The sequence below is a fragment of the Salmo trutta genome, chromosome 4 (genome assembly GCF_901001165.1).
Source record: "Salmo trutta chromosome 4, fSalTru1.1, whole genome shotgun sequence".
NCBI lineage: Eukaryota > Metazoa > Chordata > Actinopteri > Salmoniformes > Salmonidae > Salmo > Salmo trutta.
Genome location: NC_042960.1, coordinates 22,161,636 through 22,184,544, shown reverse-complemented (window position 1 = coordinate 22,184,544; position 22,909 = coordinate 22,161,636). Strand labels below are relative to the sequence as shown.

At 40.0% G+C, this 22,909-nt stretch overlaps 2 protein-coding genes and 1 long non-coding RNA gene across 6 annotated transcripts in view; 2 read left to right on the top strand and 1 right to left on the bottom strand.

Moving 5' to 3' along the window:
* The first annotated feature begins 1,721 nt into the window (after positions 1-1,721).
* On the top strand, positions 1,722-15,916 carry LOC115192056 (guanylate cyclase soluble subunit alpha-1). The gene is made up of 8 exons (XM_029750161.1): positions 1,722-2,349; positions 2,618-2,679; positions 3,061-3,155; positions 3,420-4,204; positions 8,356-8,841; positions 10,712-10,855; positions 13,598-13,752; positions 14,970-15,916. The coding sequence occupies exons 1-8, from the start codon at positions 2,107-2,109 to the stop codon at positions 15,163-15,165; spliced, it is 2,166 nt and encodes a 721-aa protein (XP_029606021.1). The 5' UTR covers positions 1,722-2,106; the 3' UTR covers positions 15,166-15,916.
* LOC115192059 (uncharacterized) lies at positions 11,000-22,095 on the bottom strand. Its single transcript, XR_003877868.1, has 3 exons — positions 21,849-22,095; positions 12,155-12,259; positions 11,000-11,233 (listed from the first exon to the last, which is right to left on the bottom strand). It is a non-coding gene; the product is annotated as an uncharacterized LOC115192059 (long non-coding RNA).
* Positions 22,096-22,249: 154 nt separating this feature from the next.
* gucy1b1 (guanylate cyclase 1 soluble subunit beta 1) overlaps positions 22,250-22,909 on the top strand; it is a 49,566-nt gene continuing 48,906 nt past the window's right edge. The window contains exon 1 of one of the 4 annotated variants that reach the window (XM_029750165.1): positions 22,250-22,639. In XM_029750165.1, the coding sequence (XP_029606025.1) occupies positions 22,637-22,639 (3 nt within the window). In that variant the 5' untranslated portion in view covers positions 22,250-22,636. The remainder of the gene's footprint in view (positions 22,640-22,909) is intronic. The other 3 variants (XM_029750166.1, XM_029750162.1, XM_029750163.1) reach the window with 3 other exon arrangements.

The window sequence follows — 22,909 nt, the reverse complement described above, 5'->3', positions numbered from 1 at the left end:
TCCAAATACTGGTCTGCCAAGCTTGTAGCGTCATACCCAAGAAGACGAGAGGCTGTAATCACTGTCAAATGTGCTTCAACAAGTACTGAGTAATAGGTCTGAATACTTATGTAAATGTCATACTTCATTTATTTATTTTTGCAAACATTTCTAAAAACCTGTTTTTGCTTTGTCATTATGAATCCTGTGAAGATTGATGAGGGGAAAAAAACAATTAAATCCATTTCAGAATAAGGCTGTAACGTAACAATGTGGAAAAAGTCAAGGGTTCTGAATACTTTCCGAATGCATATAGCGTACTTCTTATCCTTGGTAATTCTGTTTTCCAAGAGAAGACCTAAGGAAAGCCTGTGGTGTAATAGACATGGATAAAAATAAGGGATGTTGAATGGGGCTTGTAAAAAGAAAGAGTAAGCATCGTGTGCCCAATTTGGAAGACTCACTTCTCTCTAGTCCTGCCTCATCTTCTCTCATTCCGTCTAAACCCCATAAAATGTACTCTGGGTTTTGCTTGCGTTTCCACAGCAACCAGGGTCACTGATGTAATTCAAAGCTGACATAGCAAAGAGTTACGGGGAAATAAGTAAAAAAGTCCAAATGGTTTGCCATTGCTACAGCTTACATGTTGGTGATTCATTGATAGATATGGGTTATTGTGTGTTATATATTACCATATTATTTACAATAGGAATGTTATTTTGTAAACTGTAATAAATTCCAATTTAAATAGACCTTAAAAGGAATCTTGAAAGAGATTAAAGAGTCTTAATTTGATTACTGTCTTTCTACTGTCTTGAGTCCCCATACAGTTCTCCTTGAATCACAAGTAGCCTACACCATTGGATAACTGTCATTGCTGAATGTGAACATTTTAGAACCAAAATCTTATGAGGCAATTTACTGATAAGGCTCTCCCCTGTAGGCTTCTAGATGTAGTGATATTTGTTGGGTACAACAGATTCCCTGTTGATAAACGTTAGTGAGGGTGATATAATAGCAAAATAAATAGTATTTTTGTGAGATATAAATATAGGCCTATAGGCTACTTCAAATTGTGTTCAACTCTTGCAATGTAATTGTATGTTATTGTTCTATAAGATCAAGTCTGACCACACAATATATATTTAGGCCTACCAGCAAATAGCAATTCAATTAAAGTAGCCTATGTATTATTACAGGTACAATATTATAAGCACATTAAATGAGAATTAGAGTTAAGTAAACCATGGCTGGGCAGTATTAGTGAAGTTGGTTATTACACTTTGCCAGTAATGGGAAATCTTATGCAACATGCATCTGTCATGTCTAACCTACTATACGCAGTTTTGGGATGGATGTTTAGCCTGCTATGGGAAATAGGAATTCTGTTAAAAATTGTGTAAAATGAATAGTATATAGGACTACCATCATTTTTAAAATGGATTTACAAATATGTGCTGGAAGAACAAAACGTTAATCGTATCTCCAACCCGATTTTCCCCTTGACATCAACATGGAATTTCGTCGTGTAGGCCTAGAATATGCGATTAAACGCACGCCTGTAAAAACAAAAAACATAATACTGCCCGTCATGATAAATACCTTTACTAAAATAATTAAAAGCCTGAATTAAAAGCCTGTATTTCGGGGTGTCACAACAAAATACCATTGACAAGTCACAGTTAGTCATTCGTGCCTAACGGTATGGCGCACAAATCATCATCCAACTCTTTAACCGTCCACTGCACGCGCGGAGTAGTCTACAAGGCATTTCATACTGATATATATTTTAAGAGCCCAACCTACTCGCGCATCGATTGGCCAGGTCGACTCTTCTGTCGGTTTTCATTGGTTTGTGATAATGGTATTTCACTCATCTTTTGCCCATGTTATTTACGATTAATATTGTATGTGGTTGCTGGCGTAGGTGCGGATCATTTATAACATACGAAAGGGAGAAAGACAGGTGTCCACAAGAGAGGATGCGCATAAAATAATACCTTTTTTTTCTCCTCGCTCCCTTGCGAATGCCATGACGTGGGAATGGAGTTTCCAACTGAGACAGGAGTTGCGTGTCCAAAATGTAGACATTTGCATGTAACCAAGAGATGAGGATAAGCACTAAGAATGTTTTGCGCAAAATTGAAAGACCTGAAAATCTCTGGAGAATGCCCGTTCTCCGGTATCGGTCGTATGGACGAACCCGGAGACTTTGAGGAATGTACAAGTGACCATACCGGGGATGTACTGGCAATTTCCAAGGATGTGCATGGAAATGTATCGGAGGTGCTACCTCAAAGGAAGACAAGCAAGACTAGAGTCAATCTTCATTCATTAGGGGAGAGCATCCGCAAATTGGCATGTCCGGAGGTAAATTGAGATTGTACTACAATAAAGCAATTTCTCAAAACATTCATCAGAATTGATTTGTGCACTGTTGTTGAGTGTAGTCTCAGAAGAGAGCAGTTTACACCGTGGAACATGTACAGTTCGGAACAAAAAAAACGTCTGTTTTGCTGGTTTTATCTCGAACCAAATGATTTGTTTGCTGTTGTGTTGATGTGATAGCAATGGGCCAAACTATAAGATTTTTTATACAAATATCTAGTCAATAAACTTCTCGACTTGTTGTTTACAGTTTCAAAGACTGCATACTGCCTTTCTGCAAATGATGAAACAGCATACGTTAGACAAGAAATGGTAAGAAATACGTCCAATAAATGTTGGCGAAATTAATGATTTTTTACTAAGCTGCCCTGATATTTAATTATTGTCAAAGGTCATGATTATAATAATTGACAATGTTCAGTTCAATTGAATGCGTTCAGATATTATTCTTGTTGAAGACCTATTGACTATATTACATGCATGGATGCACCATGTATCACGACCTGTATATGGTCAATCAGCAAGATGGCTTTGAAGGCAATACAAGGAATAGGAAAAATAACCAAACCGTAGGTTAGAAACTTTTTTTCATAACATGCATGGGATTTCAAGGAATACGATATCTAGACCCATTTATTAATATGGGGAGTGCAGTGCTTACTAATACAATACTAATATAATTTCTGTCCACAGCCCTTCCGTGTGTTACGCAGACATCTGTCAAGATAGGAGCTTTGATCGACCAGAGAATTTAATGGAGATCATGAAGAATTATTCTCTAAAAACAGGTATTGTAAAGCTGATTGAATTCAAACAACACTGAACATGAGTTGCTTTTATTCCATTTTGGATGTTTTTAACATCTGTTATATTCATGCCTCTGTGAAACAAAAAGCATTTTTTTTACCTTGTGTGGAAAATATTTTTTTATATTCTATTCGTTTGTATTATTTTCTATTCTAATATACAGTATTGTATTTCATTTTTTATTTACATAGTGTTATTCTATTCTATTACATTGAATAAGTGTTTTGCCCTCCTTTTACGAACAGGTATTCACATGGACGCTTTGAAAGTCTCCCTTGGCGAGGAGCTGTTCCAAACGTGCTTCGACGAGGACGGCCATATTCTGCGGGTAGTGGGGGGAGCCCTCAGCGACTTCCTGAACAGCTTCAATGTCCTGTTGAAACAGAGCTGCAGCCCAAACCCGCTAGCACCAGCCACTCTGCAAGCCGAACCAGACAGGAGAACAGATTATGTAAACAATGAAGAAGCGTCGGTGCTGTGCCTGGACAAGGATCTGGGTCTGCTCACCGTTTACTACTTCAACCCCAGGCAGACCACGGAGCTCTTCTTCCCTGGGGTCATCAAGGCGGCCGCCCGCCTGCTCTACGACACCACCGTGGAGGTGTTGATGGACATGGAGATGGACCTTCAAGGAGGCACCAAGGAGAGCATAGGCCCCTTGCAGTTTCAGGCTGGGCCCCGGCAGCCCAGCCTGCTCTACTCGGTGGTGGTGAAGAATGCCAAGAGCCTGAGCCCCAGTCCCATGAGGGCCACGTCAGTTGGGACCATGCCCACCTCGCTCTTCTCCTCCACCTTCCCCTTCCACCTCTTTCTGGATCAGGACCTGGGCCTGTTGCAAATCGGGGATGGCCTCCGGAAGAGACTTAGCCGGAAGGACGGCCTGAGGCGGCCCACTGCCTTCCTGGAGCACTTTGCCATCGTCACGCCCCAGATCAGGTGCACCTTCCAAGGCATTTTGACTATGCTGAACACACAGTTCATCATTCGGATAAAGCACCAAGGTGGCTCCATGGCCGATGGCACAGGGAGGGTATGACCCTATTTCGACTGAATATCAGACCTGTGTTCAAATAGTATTTGAAGTCTTGAGTGATGCTTCATTGAGCTCGCCTGGTTCAATGGAACCAATGGAATAGTCCCAAAGATGCAAACCCGCCCATTCGGCAGTCCAGTCAGGTTTAAGCTAACCTAACGTAGCAGCCGTAGAAAGACACCTGAGCGGAGTTCCCACTATCGTTTTTCAGTGGAAAGTTAGGTGGAAAATACTATATCCCTTGAAACATCCACTTTCTGTTGATTCCGCAGGAAGTGGGCTCAAGCAAAGACTCAGTCTTTGATTTCCAAAACCATTTGAACTCAGGTCTGCTAGATATGACCCTTTGGAGTTGAGACGAATGACTCACAAGGAATCTAAGGTTGTCTAAATGCAGATTTGATGTTAGAAATAGCCCTTCAGAAAGGCAAAATGCCGCATTGTTAATTATTATGTGCTAATTAGCGGAATGCTCCCCCTGAGGTAGAGAACAACATAAGCCCAGGATGGAATTGGACAGCCGGGTCTCATAGACTAGATGTAAATGTAAATCCGGGACACTTAAATTAGTATGATATGGTTACATAAGACAGATGGTTACTTAAGGCAAAAAACAAAAGTAGGGTGGTTGTCAGGGTGGATGGGCAGGAATATAAAGCGAACGTCTAGCAACCCAAAGGTTGCAAGTTCGTATCTCATTACAGACAACGTTAGCTAATTAGCAACTTTTCAACTAATTACTACTTTTAGCTACTTTGCAACTACTTAGAATGTTAGATAACACCTCCCTTAACCCTAACCTTAACCCTTTTAGCTAACCATTTCGCTAACCATAATCCTTTTAGCTAACCCTAATCTTAACCATTTAACCTAACTTCTAAACTTAACTCTAACCTTAACCCCTAACCCCTAGCCTAGTTAATGTTAGCCAGCTCGCTGGAATTCGTAACATATCATACGTTTTAAAAATTTGTAACATATTGTACATTTTGCAAATTTGTAACATATTGTACAGTTACAAATTCGTAACATAACATGAATTGTAATTCGTAACATATCATACAAAATGGGTGATGGACATCCAGAAATGAATACATACCATACAAAACGTAATATATAATATTAAATCATCTTCGATTTACATACAGAATAATACAAAATGCTCTGAGACCAGGTTTAATTGAAGGCAATATGTCAAATCAGTTCACCCATCAAAATCTCTCATGAGGATGCTGATATAATCATCTTACAACCTCTATTTATGGTCAACTATTTAGGGCAGTAAAAAGAAAGTCAGGTCAGGTCAAAACATATACAAAGTGAACTATTCACCGGGTGAGTTTCCCTGAAAGCTTCATAGTTATTGTGACACTTTATTTCTCTCAGTGAGTCAGACCAATCATAGAACTACGAAGTACTTCAATTGGAGAATTTTGTTCACTTCGCGCTATCTAGTTACATTAGCTACAATGCTTTTGGCAAACTCACCCTTGATTAGTAATTTGGGCAATTATATGCCATTCAATGACAGATGATTTAATCAGATCTGTTTTCTTTGTGTACCTTGTAGTAGTGTCCAGAGCCTGAACAACTAAAGACAATACTTACAGTCATGTCCAAAATGACTGGCACCCTGGACAAAGATGAGCAAAATTGTATAAAGTAAATATACTGAACAAAAAAATAATCGCAACATGCAATAATTTCAAAGATTTTACTGAGTTTATCATTTTTTTTTACCATTATTTTACCAGGTAAGTTGACTGAGAACACATTCTCATTTACAGCAATGACCTGGGGAATAGTTACGGGGGATGAATGAGCCAATTGTAAGCTAGGGATGATTAGGTGACCGTGATGGTATGAGGGACAGCTTGGGAAGTTAGAGTTCATATAAGAAAATCAGTCAATTGAAATAAATTCATTAGGTGTGACCATTTGCCTCATGCAGCGCAACACATCTCCTTCACATAGCGTTGATCAGGCTGTTGATTGTGGCCTGTGGAATGTTGTCCCACTCCTCTTCAATGGCTGTGCGAAGCTGCAGAATATTACCGGGAACTGTAACACCCTGTTGTACATGTCGACCCAGAGCATCCCAAATATGCTAAATGGGTGACATGTCTGAGTATGCAGGCTATGGAAGAACTGGGACATTTTCAGCTTCCAGGAATTGTGTACAGATTCTTGCGACATGGGGCTGTGCATTATCATGCTGAAACATGAGGTGATGGTGGTGGATGAATGGCAGGACAATGGGCCTCAGGATCTCATCACAGTATCTCTGTACATTCAAACAGCCATCGATAAAATGCAATTGTGTTCGTTGTCTGTAGCATATGCCTGCCCATACCATAACCCCACCACCACCATAGGGCACTCTGTTCACAACGTTGACATCAGCAAACCGCTCGTCCACATAACGCCATACACATTGTCTGCCATCTGCCCCGGTACAGTTGAAACCGGGATGTATCCATCGAAGGTGAGCATTTGCCCACTGAAGTTGGTTACGACGCCAAACAGCAGTCAGGTCAAGACCTGGTGAGGACAGGCCTCCCAAGTGGCGCAGCAATCTAAGGCACTGCATCGCAGTGCTAGCTGCGTTACTACAGATCCTGGTTCGATACCAGGCTGTGTCACAACCGGCCGTGACCGTGAGAACCATGAGGCGATGCACAATTGGCCCAACGTCATTTGGGTTAGGGAGGGTTTGGCCGGCCGGATGTACTTGTCCCATTGCGCTCTAGCGACTCCTGTGGCGTGCCGGGCGCATGTACACTGACACGGTCGCCAGTACAGTGTTTTCTCCGACACATTGGTGTGGCTGGCTTCCGGGTTACATGTGCATTGGGTCAAGAAGCAGTGTGGCTTGGCGGGGTTGTGTTTCGGAGGACACACGGCTCTCGACCTTCGCCTCTCCTGAGTCCGTACGGGAGTTGCAGCGATGTAACTACAAAATGGATATTATGAAATTGGGGATAAAAAAAAGATGAGCATGCAAATCAGTATCCCTGCCACTGTTTCTGAAAGTTTGTGCAGAAATTCTTCAGTTGTGCAAACCCACAGTTTCATCAGCTGTCTGGGTGGCTGGTCTCAGATGATCACGCAGGTGAAGAAGCCGGTTGTGGAGGTCCTGGGCTGGTGTGGTTACACGAGGTCTGTGGTTGTGAGGCCGGTTGGACGTACTGCCAAATTCTCTAAAACGACGTTGGAGGTGGCTTATGGTAGAAAAATTTAACATTAAATGATCTGGCAACAGCTCTGGTGGATATTCCTGCAGTCAGCATGCCAATTGCACACTCCCTCAAAACTTGAGACATATGTGGCATTGTTGTGTGATAAAACTGCATATTTTAGAGTGGCCTTTTATTGTCCCCAGCACAAGGTGATGATCATGCTGTAATCAGCTTCTTCCCACACCTGTCAAGTGGATGGATTATGTTGGCAAAGAGAAATGCTCACTAACAGGGATGGAAATAAATTTGTACACAAAATCTGAGAGAAATAATACTTAGCTATATTGTATGCACATTTTTTAGTGCAAATTATATTATTTTATACTAATACAAGTGCTCAGAGAAATACATTTTGTTTAACAAGTAATACAAACTAATAATAAAAAGATAGGGGTCCAAATTATTGGCACCACTGTTTTCCATACTCCGCCACCCTCCCCATGCGAGGATAACGGCTACTGAGACTTTTTCTTACATGTTTTATGAGATTGAACACATTGGGAGGGACCTCAGACCATTCCTCCATATAGAATATTTCTAGACCCTTGATATCCTTTGTCTGCGCTTATGGACTGCCCTCTTCCATTCATGCCACAAGTTTTCAATGGGGTTAATGTCCTGAGATGGCCATTGCAAAAGACTGAGATGGCTATTGCAACATTTTAATTTTGTGGTCAATCAACCTTTTTTTTGTGTATTTTGATGTGTGCTAGGGGTTATTGTCTTGCTGGAAGATCCACTTGACGCCAAGTTTCAGCCTCCTGGCAGAGGCAACCAGGTTTTTGGCTAAAATGTCCTGGTACTTGGTAGTTCATGATGCCGTTGACCTTGACAATGGCCCCAGGACCAGTGGAAGCAAAATATCCAGACAAAGACATTTATCTCATGTCTTGTTTTCCTCTCTTCTAGCTCATGGACCTGAAAGGCCAGATGATCTACATCTCAGAGTCCAATGTCATCCTCTTCCTGGGCTCGCCATGCGTAGACAAGCTGGAGGAGCTGACTGGCCGGGGCCTCTACCTGTCTGACATCCCTATTCACAATGCCCTGCGCGACGTAGTCCTGGTGGGCGAGCAGGCCAAGGCCCAGGATGGCTTGAAGAAGCGCCTAGGCAAGGCCAAGGCGGCCCTGGAGCATGCTCACCTCGCCCTGGAGGAAGAGAAAAAGAGGACGGTGGATCTGCTTTTCACCATTTTCCCAGGGACGGTGGCCCAGGAACTTTGGCAAGGCCACACAGTGGATGCCAGGGAGTTTGAGCATGTCACCATGCTGTTCTCTGACATCGTGGGCTTCACGGCCGTGTGCTCACGCTGCACACCTATGCAGGTGGTCACCATGCTCAACGAGCTGTACACACGCTTTGACCACCACTGTGGGGAGCTGGATGTATACAAGGTGTGTGTTACAGCAAGGCTCAAGGAAACTCAGGGAACTAAACATTGTTTAGTGGTTACGCTTTATTTTACAAAGTGCCTGGTAATTACTTGGACTGATAAAGGTGAAACTAAATTCAGAATAATAACCACAGAATATATTTGTTTATGGGGATCGATTGAATTAATTGAAATACTACGCAACATTTGGTACAATGCAGTTATCAATTGTGTGGAATTAAGTACCAGAAAATACCAGGATATAATATAATTTCTCAGTAAAACAGCAGTCAAACAGCAGTTGAAATGGAACAGCAAAAAGTGCCTTACAGTGTAACAGCTAAAATGAACATTATTGGGAAAATGGACTCCAAATGTGCCCAAAATGTTTCTTTAGTCTTATTCCACAACCCGTTACGGGATTGGATTGAATAGGTAAGGCCCTCTATATAATATTATGTTTATATCAACAGATTATTTTTAGAACAACAATTTATGTTGTTGATTGCAGACCCTTGCTGGCATTTCCATATTATGTTCATCCCATCATGAATACGGCTTTATTTGAATTAATTTAGCCATGGAGGTAATAAGGTTAGATATGCCTTATGTTGCTCTTCGATAGCGTTTTATAAGAATGTGTTAACTGATATGAATCATTTGAGAGTGGAGGCTTGTTTATTTCTTTCTTTTGCATAATAATTCGTTAATGTATTAAAATAGACAATACTTAACAGTTATGTCTTAACCAAAGCAATTTAGAGAGAATAATAGTTGTGTATTCTTAACAGTCCATCAATAATAAAAAGGTCTACTCCAAAATAAGAGTCTGCAATATAAAAGAGATGCACAGGCTCCAAAAAGGGGAAAGACCATGGTTGTTTTTGACCTTGTCAGGATGAGACTGTTATGTGATTTAGGGACAAAAGTACTTTAAGTTCATGGTAGAAAAGTTATTTTCGTTGCGTTCTCTCATAGATTACACAAGTCTTGGATAAAAAATGACACAATTCCACCATTTTATCTAGGTTTAATATTTCTTAAAGAACAGACTGTACTTGTCTCATGGCCAAACTTGCTTGCTCTCAGCCAACTGTCCTGTAATCTGCGGGGAGTTTGGCTAATGTAATCAGTGTGTCACTGAAGTATAACAGAGGAGAGCAGCATGTCTGACGGATCATTCGTAAAGTACTGGGAAGTCAGAGGTTTCTTTAGGACCTGTTTCCATTCCCGGTCCAAAAATAGATTTTGTCTGCTTTCCAAATGGCACTCTATTCCCTTAATTGTGCACTACAATTCACTATATGGAGTGCCATTTGGAACATCAACTTTTACCTCACATTGTTAACCACCACCACTGTCGAGTGCTCTCCAGCTCAGGAGTAAAACATAAACACCTCTCAGAATAACTATTTTGATTCTAATTCACACTGATTAAATTGGCCCTGATGATTGTTTTAATGTGTTTGTGTTCGAATGTGTCAACATCTACCCGTGGGGGAAGACTGTGTGACAAATTAAAATAGGTACAGTAGTTTTTGCTCACTTGATGTGTTTTTCATTACTTGTGCTTTTCATTAGGAGTATATGAATTGGAAAGGTCTAACGCACAAATCAAGGAATTAAGAGGGCTAGAAAAACAATCCTTCAACTTAAAGTCCTATGCATACATCATACAACTATACAACTATTCTCTCTCTGTACAGTCAATGTAGAAATTAAGATCAGAGGGTCTGTAGACAATGGGGGCACGTCTTTAAAAAAAAAAAGTTGAACGGTTCCCTCTCTCTGATCTATGCTATCTGATATTATACAAGTCTTGTGAGGAAGTTAACTGTATGCCATGTAGTTTGTCTATGGGATATTAAACTATTCTATTCGACTGTATCTAGGTGGAGACTATTGGTGATGCGTACTGTGTGGCCGGTGGCTTGCACAAGGAGAGCGAGACTCATGCAGTGCAGATTGCCCTCATGGCGCTGAAGATGATGGAGCTGTCCGATGAGGTCAGGACGCCCACTGGTGAGCCGATCAAGGTGAGTGTTACGACTTACCTTCTTCACAGTGTGAAACCATCATTGGAAAGCCCTTTTCAGAATGGCACTGAGTTGCACAAGAAGTTGCCTGGACAAGAGAGTTTTGTACACAAAACTGATTTTCAGGCTTTTCTACTGTTACACCATTTACTCAAGATGTAGACAAAGTTGTTCCCTGGTAGCTGTTTTTTTGTTTATATCTAGAATGTCAATATTGTTCATCTGAAAGAGAGTGACTCTCCGTTTGTGCTGATCTATGACACGCTAGCACCTCCCCCGTTAAGAGGGGGATGAGGCAACCTCAGAGTTACACACAAGGAATTTTATTCACACACACACAGACGGAGATGTACATAGGGATGAAGAATGGTAATGGTTCTGAAACAGGAGAAACAGAGGTAATGAATACACTGTACACAATGCAATAAGGGTTCCCAACATTTTTTCCCCAGGGCCCCCCTTTTCACATTTGATTAATTCATGTTTATTGAGATAGCCTATATTAAATACAGCTTTTATAATTTATTTTGTTTAACTTGACGGACCTAGGACAATGTTGTTGTTTTGAAGCTCATTCCCTGCAATTCTACGTAGTTTAACAAAACTCATTACATCTTTTAGGTAGGCTAAATAATAATAATAATAATACTAATACTACTACTAATAATAATGGATATGGAACTTTAGACTCGATTTACCCAAATGTTCTTCCGCTACCAAATGTTTTATTATGATAATTTATATAAACCCTCAATTTAATTGTACATGTTCTCTTTTTCAGAAAGTGAATAGATTAATTGATAGCGACAGTCACACATCGTATAAGATTACTTCCCAAGCAAAGTCCAATTTCTTTGACTCCTCGACTTTAGAAGGTTGTAGCTCAACTTCTGAATATCATAGAGACAAACAAAATATATTCCCATTGGCATCAAAGTTGTGTCTTCCTCTGGCATTTTACCGCTTGTTTCTTGCCAAAAGCATCGCAGATTTATGCATAATTTTAGATCAGTATAAACAATCGTGAATTGGAAATGATTAGCTATTATTATTATTATTAGTAATTGTAGTAATTTTTTACCCCCAGTGAAACGTTGGTGCCCCCCCAGGTTGGGAACCCCTGCGATAAGTGATAGCACAAGTAGAGTAACAAGGTTATTAACAAGGGAAGGACTGTATGAACGTATATGATACCTGCACATATTACAATACAGCTATACACAAAGGCAGCATATAACAACTATAAGAACAACAAGCAGGAATTATATACATGTCACAGTATATGCATGTCACACTCACTTTGGTCATGCACACCAACCCACAAGTCCAGAGATATAGCATGAATGAGTCCAGTTGTTGATGGGCAGAGACAGAGATGTTGTGGGAGACTGTGTATTGTGTGACCTGCAGAGTCAAGAGGATGGGCAGATGTCAGGCCGGCTAGTAACCTCCCTAACAACCTGACAGTGGCTCATCAACATCTCAAATTTGGAGATTATAATGAGAAAGCTGCAGCTGTTCCTGTCATTTGATATATATTATTTGACATTTTACATTATATTGAAAGCTTAGAGGTAGTTGACCACATCTTATGAATACCTAGAACACAGATTATTGACCCAAACCATGATTTGGATTCGTTCACTTTGCTACAGTTTTAGCATTAGCATCATTGAACACAAAACAAGGGGTATACTACAAAGCAGGATCAAGGAGTTAGCCAGCTCTTTAGGAAGATAAGCTTTAAATGTGCATTGTCTTATATACTAAACAACCAAAAACACATCTAAGTTTAGCTTTCCTCTAATGAACTAGAAAATGTATAGTTATTTCTGGTTGATTTTCCAAAGTAGCTGGCTAACGCATAGATCCTGCTTTGTATACCCCTCTGGTTAACATGCTCCAAAAAGTAGGCCTAAATCACATTCAAGTAACTTCTAAAATACAACTTTGTGGTCTGGGTGGTCAAGCGGTCTAAGCCGCTACCTCTAGAATACACAGAGAACACACATAACTGCTGTCAGTTATGGGACTGCCCTACTCCTTCGGATAGGACGTTAAACGGATATCTTGAGTCTGTGGTCATTACAATTTCATGGCACTTATCATAAGAGTAGGGGTGTCCTGGCCCCATTTCCATCATGGCCACCTAATCATCCCTATCATTCCTAATTGGCATATATCACTCCTCACCTCTACACCATGCTACCTGATGGTTGCCTTGCATGACCAAAGTGGGTGCCACACATTGATGGTGGTGGATGAGGTGAGTTTCCTCCCTACTATGAAAGCGCTTTGAGCATCTGGAAATTGCTATATAAATTCAATCAATAAATCAATGTTATAATTTGGCAAAATAATCCATTCAGAAGTAGAACGTGGATAAGGTTATATCACATAAAGCATCACAGCCGATAGCATGGGAAATGTTCTTGAATTATTATCATCAAATTACATTTAAATTATATTTACTAGTCAAAATGTGATTTCCCCAAAAGATAGGAGTTGCAATGACTTGATTTTGATTTCCAAGACAGTCTTTGAAGAACAATCACAATTTGTTGTTCTTTGAAATCCCCTTGGTGAACTTTACTTTTCGAATACAGAAACATTTATATTGGATTTTAGTTGATTTCACTTTATAGCTGTCACTTCAAAGGAAAACTTAATATAATCAACGAAGCTTTTGATTTCATGTTGCAGTTTTTTCCCTCAATACAAGTTATCTTTTTTTATTTACAGATGAGAATTGGCCTGCACACTGGCTCAGTTCTGGCAGGTGTTGTTGGCGTGATGATGCCGCGCTATTGTCTGTTTGGCAACAACGTCACATTGGCAAATAAGTTTGAGTCCTGTAGCGTACCTAGAAGAATCAACGTTAGCCCCACAACCCACAGGTGACTTAACACTTCTGCACTAGCAAAATATTTTATAGTTCATTTCACTGCCAGATCTCCCTATGCTCAGCCACTAGCTAATGTTTTATATAAAAAATATGATGTTTTGAAGAGTCTTGTGTTTACACTTTGCATTGATGATCACATGTATCATTATGATGTGGTTATAATGTATTGTTGGTCATTAGCATGTATGTATTTATAATGTCTTTATTTTAATGTCTCATTCATTTGGATCACACTGTTTATCACAAAAGTCACACAGTAAATTATGTTTTGTGTGGTGTTCTTCAAATGACACGCTACCTATAACTCACCGTGATAATGAAAGATGCACTGGCATTCATCAGAAGATAGACCATTAAACCCTATAGTGTCAACAGGTCTTGCCTGGATCTGTACTATTTACTCTTTGTTCTTACGCTACGTCCACTGTTGGGCATAGAATTAGAACCCTGATTTGGCTACCCAACATTTGTCATAGTCAATAAAGCTAAGGTCTTTACTACACACATTCTAGGATGTTCAGTGTTGTCTCTTTAGGGGCACAGTTGAAAACAGTTTCACAAAACACTTGATTGGCCAGAAAGTTCATCCACCTGGTTTCCCAAGTCTAAATCTGTCCCTGATTGGAAGGAAAGAATGAAAACCAGATTGGCTATGGTTGTTCTCTCGGACTGTAATAAGATAGCCCTGGTGTAGGGCCTCTGAAATGTGTGTCCAAAAGATTACCTGGGTATTTGGTAGCACTTTCAAAAAAGTCCTTCTTGCACCTGTGTAATAACACTGTAATTACTACATTAACAACATTGTTACAAATTTCTGCGTTGCTCTTATTATTAAAATGCAGTTACCAAAGATGTAAAAATATGTTAATACATTGTTATTACTAGTGTAATTACAGTGTACTGGTTGATTATGTTACTGTATATTTTTTGTAAGGAAGGCAAAACAACATTGTTTGTGTGTTTCAAGAGAACGTGTTTAACTTCCTATCCAGTTGTTGCTTTTTGGTTTCAGACAGTAACTGTGTTATACAATAAATTCATACACACATTCTCACAGTACAATATAAATTGTTTATGTGGTCTTGCACAGGAAACGGGATCCAATGTTGATTGAATAGAGAGCCCCGTAGCCTCCATTTCTATCTGCAGCACATACTAAAACGTTGTATTTATATTCAAGATGGTTAATTTGTCCTTTTGGGTTTCCAGATTGCTGAAAGATTGTCCAGAGTTCGTCTTCATTCCCCGGACCAGACAGGATCTTCCGCCAAACTTCCCGCCGGATATTCCTGGTGTTTGTTACTTCTTGGAGGCTTTTGATCAATGGTCGGGCAAAACCACAAGTGACTGTGAGACCGATGAACCATGCTACAGCAATACAAACTTCATGGCTGAGCAAACATAGATGGTATGATGAGACACAGCCAAACCTGGGTTCAATTAATATTTTAAATCTTTGAGCGTTTGATTGAGCCTGCCTGGAGCACCAAATGGGCAGAGTTTGCACTTTTAGCAATATTCCATTGGATTCATTGCGCAATGCAAGCTCAATTGAGCAGAGCTAAAGTATTTGAAAGAAAACTAATATTTGTACCCAGGTCTAAATACAGCTAGCACCCGTTGCTGTAGATTTCTTTAGGTGATGTAGAAATTTTGATTATTCTCTTACAAAATCGCTAGATGTACATTTTGTATGCTTTCACTGATTTATTCACCTCACCAGATTCACATAATTTCTTACACTGTAATTACACTACAACTGCCTATGTAACTACCATGTAAATACATAGGTATTAATCACACATTGGGACTTAAAGGGATAGTCACCCAAATTACATATCGGTTTCCTTACCCTGTATGCAGTCTGTGGACAAGGTAAGAAAGCAATCCATGCTTTAATTTGGATTAACTGCTCTCCAAATGCAAGTCAATATCCCTGCATTTTCCGCCTCTCACCTTGTCCTTAGACTGCATACAGGCAAAGTGCCAAGCATATGTAATTTTGTAATTTGGTTAAACTATCCCTTTAAAGAGAATTACACAATAACTAATGTCACGGCATGGCTAGAACACAATGAATGTGCTTCCATTACAATTAGCATTTATTACTGTGATTATTTTTGTATTGTCCAAGCGACAATAAATATTGTGATTAACAGGTTTGTGTGTCTACACTTCTACTACTCTGATGTTTGGAAAATATTTTCAGTTTTCCTGCGAGCATAGTCATAGTACATATAACTGCCAAAATAAAGGAAACACCAACATAAAATGCCTTAATAGGGCATTGGGCCACCACGAGCCAGATGCACCTTGGCATAGATTCTACAAGTGTCTGGAAACTATCCAATGCAACACCTTTCTTTCACGATACATTTGATCATTTTACGTTTTGTTGATGGTGGTGGAAAATGTTGTCTCAGGTGCCGCTCCAGAATCTCCCGTAAGTGTTCAATTGGGTTGATATGTGGTGACTGAGCATATGGTTTACATAGTTTTCATGCTCATCAAACCATTCAGTGACCAGTCCTACCTTGTGGATGGAGGCATTGTCATGCTATGGGGCATAGCCATGGTAGCCAAAATAATGGCCTGCCCAGCATTTTTATACATGACCTTAAGCGTGATGGGATGTTAATTGCCGGGGCGGCAGGGTAGCCTAGTGGTTAGAGTGTTGGGCAAGTAACTGAAAGGTTTCAAGTTCAAATGCCAAAGGCACAAATCTGTTGTTCTGCCCCTGAACAAGGCAGTTAACCCACTGTTCCTAGGCCATCATTGAAAATAAGAATTTGTTCTTAACTGACTTGCCTAGTAAAATAAATAAAATAAAATTGCTTATTTAACTCAGGAACCACACTTGTATGGAAGCACCTGCTTTCAATATACTTTGTATCCCTTATTTACTCAAGTGTTTCCATTATTTTGGAAGTTACCTGAAGATTGTGTGGTGGAAAATGTAATCAATAATGAGGAGAGACAAGGTCAATCACCAATCAGGATATTTCTTTATTCAAAACATATTAATAACATCGATTAATTATTGCAATAATGAAGCTGGTCGACGAACCACCCTAAGATGATTCATTGAGAGCCCAACGAGCTGATTTGAGCCACAGCATTTTATAGCAAAGTACATCCTCCTGAATGTTCATGACAACCAACAGCTGTGTGGAATGGGTCACAAGGTTAGGATTTATATGAAAGAAATTAATAGTTCACAGCAAATATCTGCTATAAAGACTGTTCTCATTGTGTGGAAACCAGGGTCTGGCCCCCAAAACAAGGTTCCTCTCATCATTATCCATACCCTAGCCATCTCCACCCTGGTACCTCCCAGCATACAAACACTAACTATGGAATGCGGTCTTTAGGTTTTATCATCAAAGGCATCGTAAATCCACTGTCAGCATTAAGCTCCCAGAGGCCCAACTCAGAAGACTATGCACAGATGAGGGTGTTCTAAGAACCCTATTCTTTTCTATCAAACAACCATTTGATGCAATAACAGTATTATAACATAATCTTGCAATTTCACTCTCACAATTGATATTACACTGCAACAATGTGAGGATCAAACATTTGCTCAAGTTTGTTTTGCATTTTCACACGAAGGAAATTGTGTCCAATATGGCACTATTCCATCTCTGGATCTCAAAGCCAGTTTTTTCATTCTAACCCTCTAATCAGGGACTGATTTAGACCTGGGACACCAGGTGGGTGTAATTAATTATCTGCCTTATTTGACGATGACCAGTTGTTGTTGGGGGTCAACTGCCTTCCTCAAAGGCAGAACAGCAGATTTTTCCACCTTGCCAGATCAGGGATTCGAACCAGAGACCTTACTGTCCAAATGCTCTGAACCGCTAGCCTACCTGCCACTAGTGGCCCTGGTCAAAAGTAGTGCACTACAGGACACAGAGAATAGGATGCCATTTCAGACACAGACTTGGTTGTAACAGCTGTGATGGTAGGCCTAGAGGAGATCAGATGCAATTCGGCCTATGTTAATAGAGTGGATGGGGGTCGAGAAAAAGGTAAGGAAGAAAACATTTATTTTGTTATTTTCTATTATTACAATCATGTAGCCCTTGGTCATTATAGGCTGAACAACTCAAAACATGGATCAATAAACAGGAGGTAAAACTTGTCTACCCCTCCACATAAAAAAAGCTACAAAAACACTGATTGCGTCCCAAACAGCACCCCATTACCTATATAGTGCTCTAGTTTTGTGCACTGTCCTGAAACTGCAAGGCCCATCCAAGTTGAACTGTGAGTCAAAACCAGTGAAACAGCACAGCAGCTTTGACTAAACGAAGGGGATTATGTGTTCTTTGCCCTTTTTGGAACATCATAGAGTTTCACAAGCTATCTCAAAACAGTAATAAAAGCTTTTATTAGTGGACATTTGATCAAATGTTTGATTCAAAAAGGACATGTGGCATGATACGTATGGGCTTATATCTAAACATTATACAAATATATATATATACAGTGGGGGGAAAAAGTATTTGATCCCCTGCTGATTTTGTACGTTTGCCCACTGACAAAGAAAGGATCAGTCTATAATTTTAATGGTAGGTTTATTTGAACAGTGAGAGACAGAATAACAACAATAATATCCAGAAAAACGCATGTCAAAAATGTTATAAATTGATTAGCATTTTAATGAGGGGAATAAGTATTTGACCCCCTCTCAATCAGAAAGATTTCTGGCTCCCAGGTGTCTTTTATACAGGTAACGAGCTGAGATTAGGAGCACACTCTTAAAGGGAGTGCTCCTAACCGCAGCTTGTTACCTGTAAAAAAGACACCTGTCCACAGAAGCAATCAATCAATCAGATTCCAAACTCTCCACCATGGCCAAGATCAAAAAGCTCTCCAAGGATGTCAGGGACAAGATTGTAGACCTACATAAGGCTGGAATGGGCTACAAGACCATCGCCAAGCAGCTTGGTGAGAAGGTGACAACATTTGGTGCGATTATTCGCAAATGGAAGAAACACAAAAGAACTGTCAATATCCCTCGGTCTGGGGCTCCATGCAAGGTCTCACCTCGTGGAGTTGCAATGATCATGAGAACGGTGAGGAATCAGCCCAGAACTACACGGGAGGATCTTGTCAATGATCTCAAGGCAGCTGGGACCATAGTCACCAAGAAAACAATTGGTAACACACTACGCCGTGAAGGACTGAAATCCTGCAGCGCCTGCAAGGTCCCCCTGCTCAAGAATACATATACAGGCCTGTCTGAAGTCTGCCAATGAACATCCGAATGACTCAGAGGACAACTGGTGAAAGTGTTGTGGTCAGATGAGACCAAAATTGACCTCTTTGACATAAACTCAACTCGCCGTGTTTGGAGGAGGAGGAATGCTTGCTCGCACACGCTTATTCATCTCAAGACATCAGTCAGGAAGTTAAAGCTTGGTCGCAAATGGGTCTTCCAAATGGACAATGACCCCAAGCATACTTCCAAAGTTATGGCAAAATGGCTTAAGGACAACAAAGTCAAGGTATTGGAGTGGCCATCACAAAGCCCTGACCTCAATCCCATAGAAGATTTGTGGACAGAACTGAAAAAGCGTGTGTGAGCAAGGAGGCCTACAAACCTGACTCAGTTACACCAGCTCTGTCAGGAGAAATGGGCCAAAATTCACCCAAATTATTGTGGGAAGCTTGTGGAAGGCTACCCGAAACGTTTCACCCAAGTTAAACAATTTAAAGGCAATGCTACCAAATACTAATTGAGTGTAAGTAAACTTCTGACCAACTGGGAATGTGATGAAAGAAATAAATGCTGAAATAAATCATTCTCTCTACTATTATTCTGACATTTCACATTCTTAAAATAAAGCGGTGATCCTAACTGACCTAAAACAGGGAATCTTTACTAGGATTAAATGTCAGGAATTGGGAAAAACTGAGTTTTAATGTATTTGGCTAAGGTGTATGTAAACGTCCGACTTCAACTGTATATACACATACTAATCAGGGGGAATGGGAACCAGGTGTGCGTAATGAGACAAGACAGTCTGGGGTTGGTAGTAATGATCCAGTTCAGTGACACCTAGAAGGCCGGTGACGTAGACCTCCGGATCTGGTGAACGGAATGAACAGCAGTACCGGGGAAATACGTGACAGCAACACTCCATCACTCTCCTTCTTGGTCAAATAGCCCTTACACAGCCTGGAGGTGTGTTTTGGGTCATTGTCCTGTTGAAAAACAAATTATAGTCCCACTAAGCGCAAACCAGATGGGATGGCGTATGGCTGCAGAATGCTGTGGTAGCCATGCTGGTTAAGTGTGCCACGAAATCTAAATAAATCACAGACAGTGTCACCAGCAAAGCACCCCCACACCATCACACCTCCTCCTCCATGCTTCACGGTGGTAACCACACGTGCGGAGATCATCCATTCACCTACTCTGCGTCTCACAAAGACACAACGGTTGGAACCAAAAATCTCACATTTGGAATCATCAGACCAAATTACAGATTTCCACCGGTCTAATGTCCATTGCTCGTGTTTCTTTATCCAATTAAGTCTCTTCTTCTTATTGGTGTCCTTTAATAGTGGTTTCTTCGCAGCAATTCGACCATGAAGGCCTGATTCACGCAGTCTCCTCTGAACAGTTGATGCTGATAAGTGTAATTTACACTGCAATATCTGAGGCTGGTAACTCTAATGAACTTATCCTCTGCAGCAGAGCTAACTCTGGGTCTTCCTTTCTTGTGACGGTCCTCATGAGAGCCAGTTTCATCATAGCGCTTGATGGTTTTTGCAACTCCACTTGAAGAAACTTTTAAAGTTCTTTAAAATTTCCAGATTGACTGACCTTCATGTCTTAAAGTAATGATGGACTGTCATTTCTCTTTGCTTATTTGAGCTGTTATTGCCATAATATGGACTTGATCTTTTACCATATAGGGATATCTTCTGTATACCACCCCTACCTTGTCACAACACAGCTGATTGGCTCAAAAGCATTAAGAACTTTTAACAACGCACACCTGTTATTTGAAATGTATTCCAGGTGATGACCTCATGAAGCTGGTTAAGAGAATGCCAAGAGTGTGCAAAGCTGTCAAGGAAAAGGGTGGTTACTTTGAAGAATCTCAAATATAAAATATATTTTGATTTGTTTAACACTTCTTTTTTTTTTTAGATATTACATGATTCCATGTGTATGCACTCTACTGTAAGTCGCTCTGGATAAAAGCGTCTGCTAAATGACTAAAATGTAATGTAAATGTTATTTCATAGTTTCAATGTCTTCACTATTATTCTACAATGTAGAAAATAGTAAAAATAAAGAAAAAACATTGAATGAGCAGGTGTGACCAAACTTTTGACTAACGTCGTTTTTTTTGGGGGGGGGGTATCTGTACTTTACTTTACTATTTATATTTTTGACTACTTTTACTTCACTACATTCCTAAATAAAATAATGTACTTTTTACTCCAAACATTTTCCTTGACAACCAAAAGTACTAGTTATATTTTGAATGCTTAGCGGGGCAGGAAAATGCTCCAGTTCACGCACTTGTCACGAGAACATCCCTGGCCATCTCTTAGAGCCTCTGATCTGATGGACTCTCTAAACAAAAAATGCTTCGTTTGTAAATTATGTCTGAGTGTTGGAGTATAACCCTGGCTATCTGTAAATAAAAAAATAAAATGGTGCCGGTTTGCTTAATATAAGGAATTCAAAATTATTTATACTTTTACTTTTGATACTTAAGTATATTTTAGCAATCACATTTACTTACAATACTTAAGTATATTTAAAACCAAATACTTTTAGACTTTTACTCAAGCAGTATTTTACTGAGTGACTTTCAATTTTACTTGAGTAATTTTCTATTAAGGTATCTTAACCTTTTCTCAAGTATGAGAATAGGGTACTTTTTCCACCACTGCCCATTTCATGATGGAGCTAGAAGCCACGTGAGTAAGTGTTAGCTAGCTACTGACCAGAACGTTGAGCTAGCCAAAACCAACAACACAAAGAAATGGACTATACAGCTTCAAGTAGTGAGTGGAGTTACAAACGGATTATACTTAACAAGTTAAATGTCTTACCTGTGATTAAATGTTTCCACACACATAGCCACTCTCCCACGCGGAATAGCCTGAAGCCACAGGGCTCTTCTTGCAATCTCTATTCCCCTACTTGGGAGCATTGTGAACCATAGATCGGGATTTCTGACCTGGTTACATGTACATTGAACAACACAGTAGCTTTTTGGCATGTTTTGTTATTTCTGTATAACTAAAAATCATTGTCAAATAGTAGGCTAAAACACGACGCAATGCGGAGTGCCTGGATACAGCACTTAGCCGTGGTATATTGGTAATATACCACAAACACTTTAAGGTGCCTTAGTGCTATTATAAACTGGTTACCAACGTAATTAGAGCAGCACAATATTTTTGTTGTTGTCATACCTATAGTAAACGGTCTGATGTACCATGGCTTTCAGCCAATCAGCATTCAGGGCTCGAACCACTCAGTTTATAATCTATTCTACCAAATATTTGTTTCTATCATTTGATTGTGGAATTTAAATAGGTTGCTTTCGTTCTGTAGTCTTTCTTTTGCAGTGGATAAATAAAACGTTTGATGGGACTGTTTTCATAAACAACGCTGTCTTCAACGGGCAACCCTCACTTCTTCCTCAGTGGTCGGTTGCCGAGTGCGTATTTTTTTCCTTGAGCTCTCATTGGACATATTCGACGTCAATTTGATGGGGAATGTTTTCAGGAATGGAGACGCAACGTAACATCTGCAAACTGTGAAGGTGCCGTGATAATTTAGACATAAGAGCTTACTTACATTGATAGGAAATCGGGAAGAACTGGTCGTAAAAATGGTATGTAAACATCGACATATTAGATTCCACGGCAACATTTGAATGCCTTGGCTATTTTGATGTGTAGTGTTGTGTTTTCCCGTATGAGAACGAGCTATCAGCCTATGGCTACAGTATTCGTTCACCATGCTAACGTTACTTGCTGTAAATTACCACTGAAATTCGTTATTCGACTGCGATTTTATTGTTCTAATAATCATGCTGCATCAATTAAAACATTATTTGCTGTTGTACAATTTAAGCATCCTTTCCTTGAAATTACAATGGAAT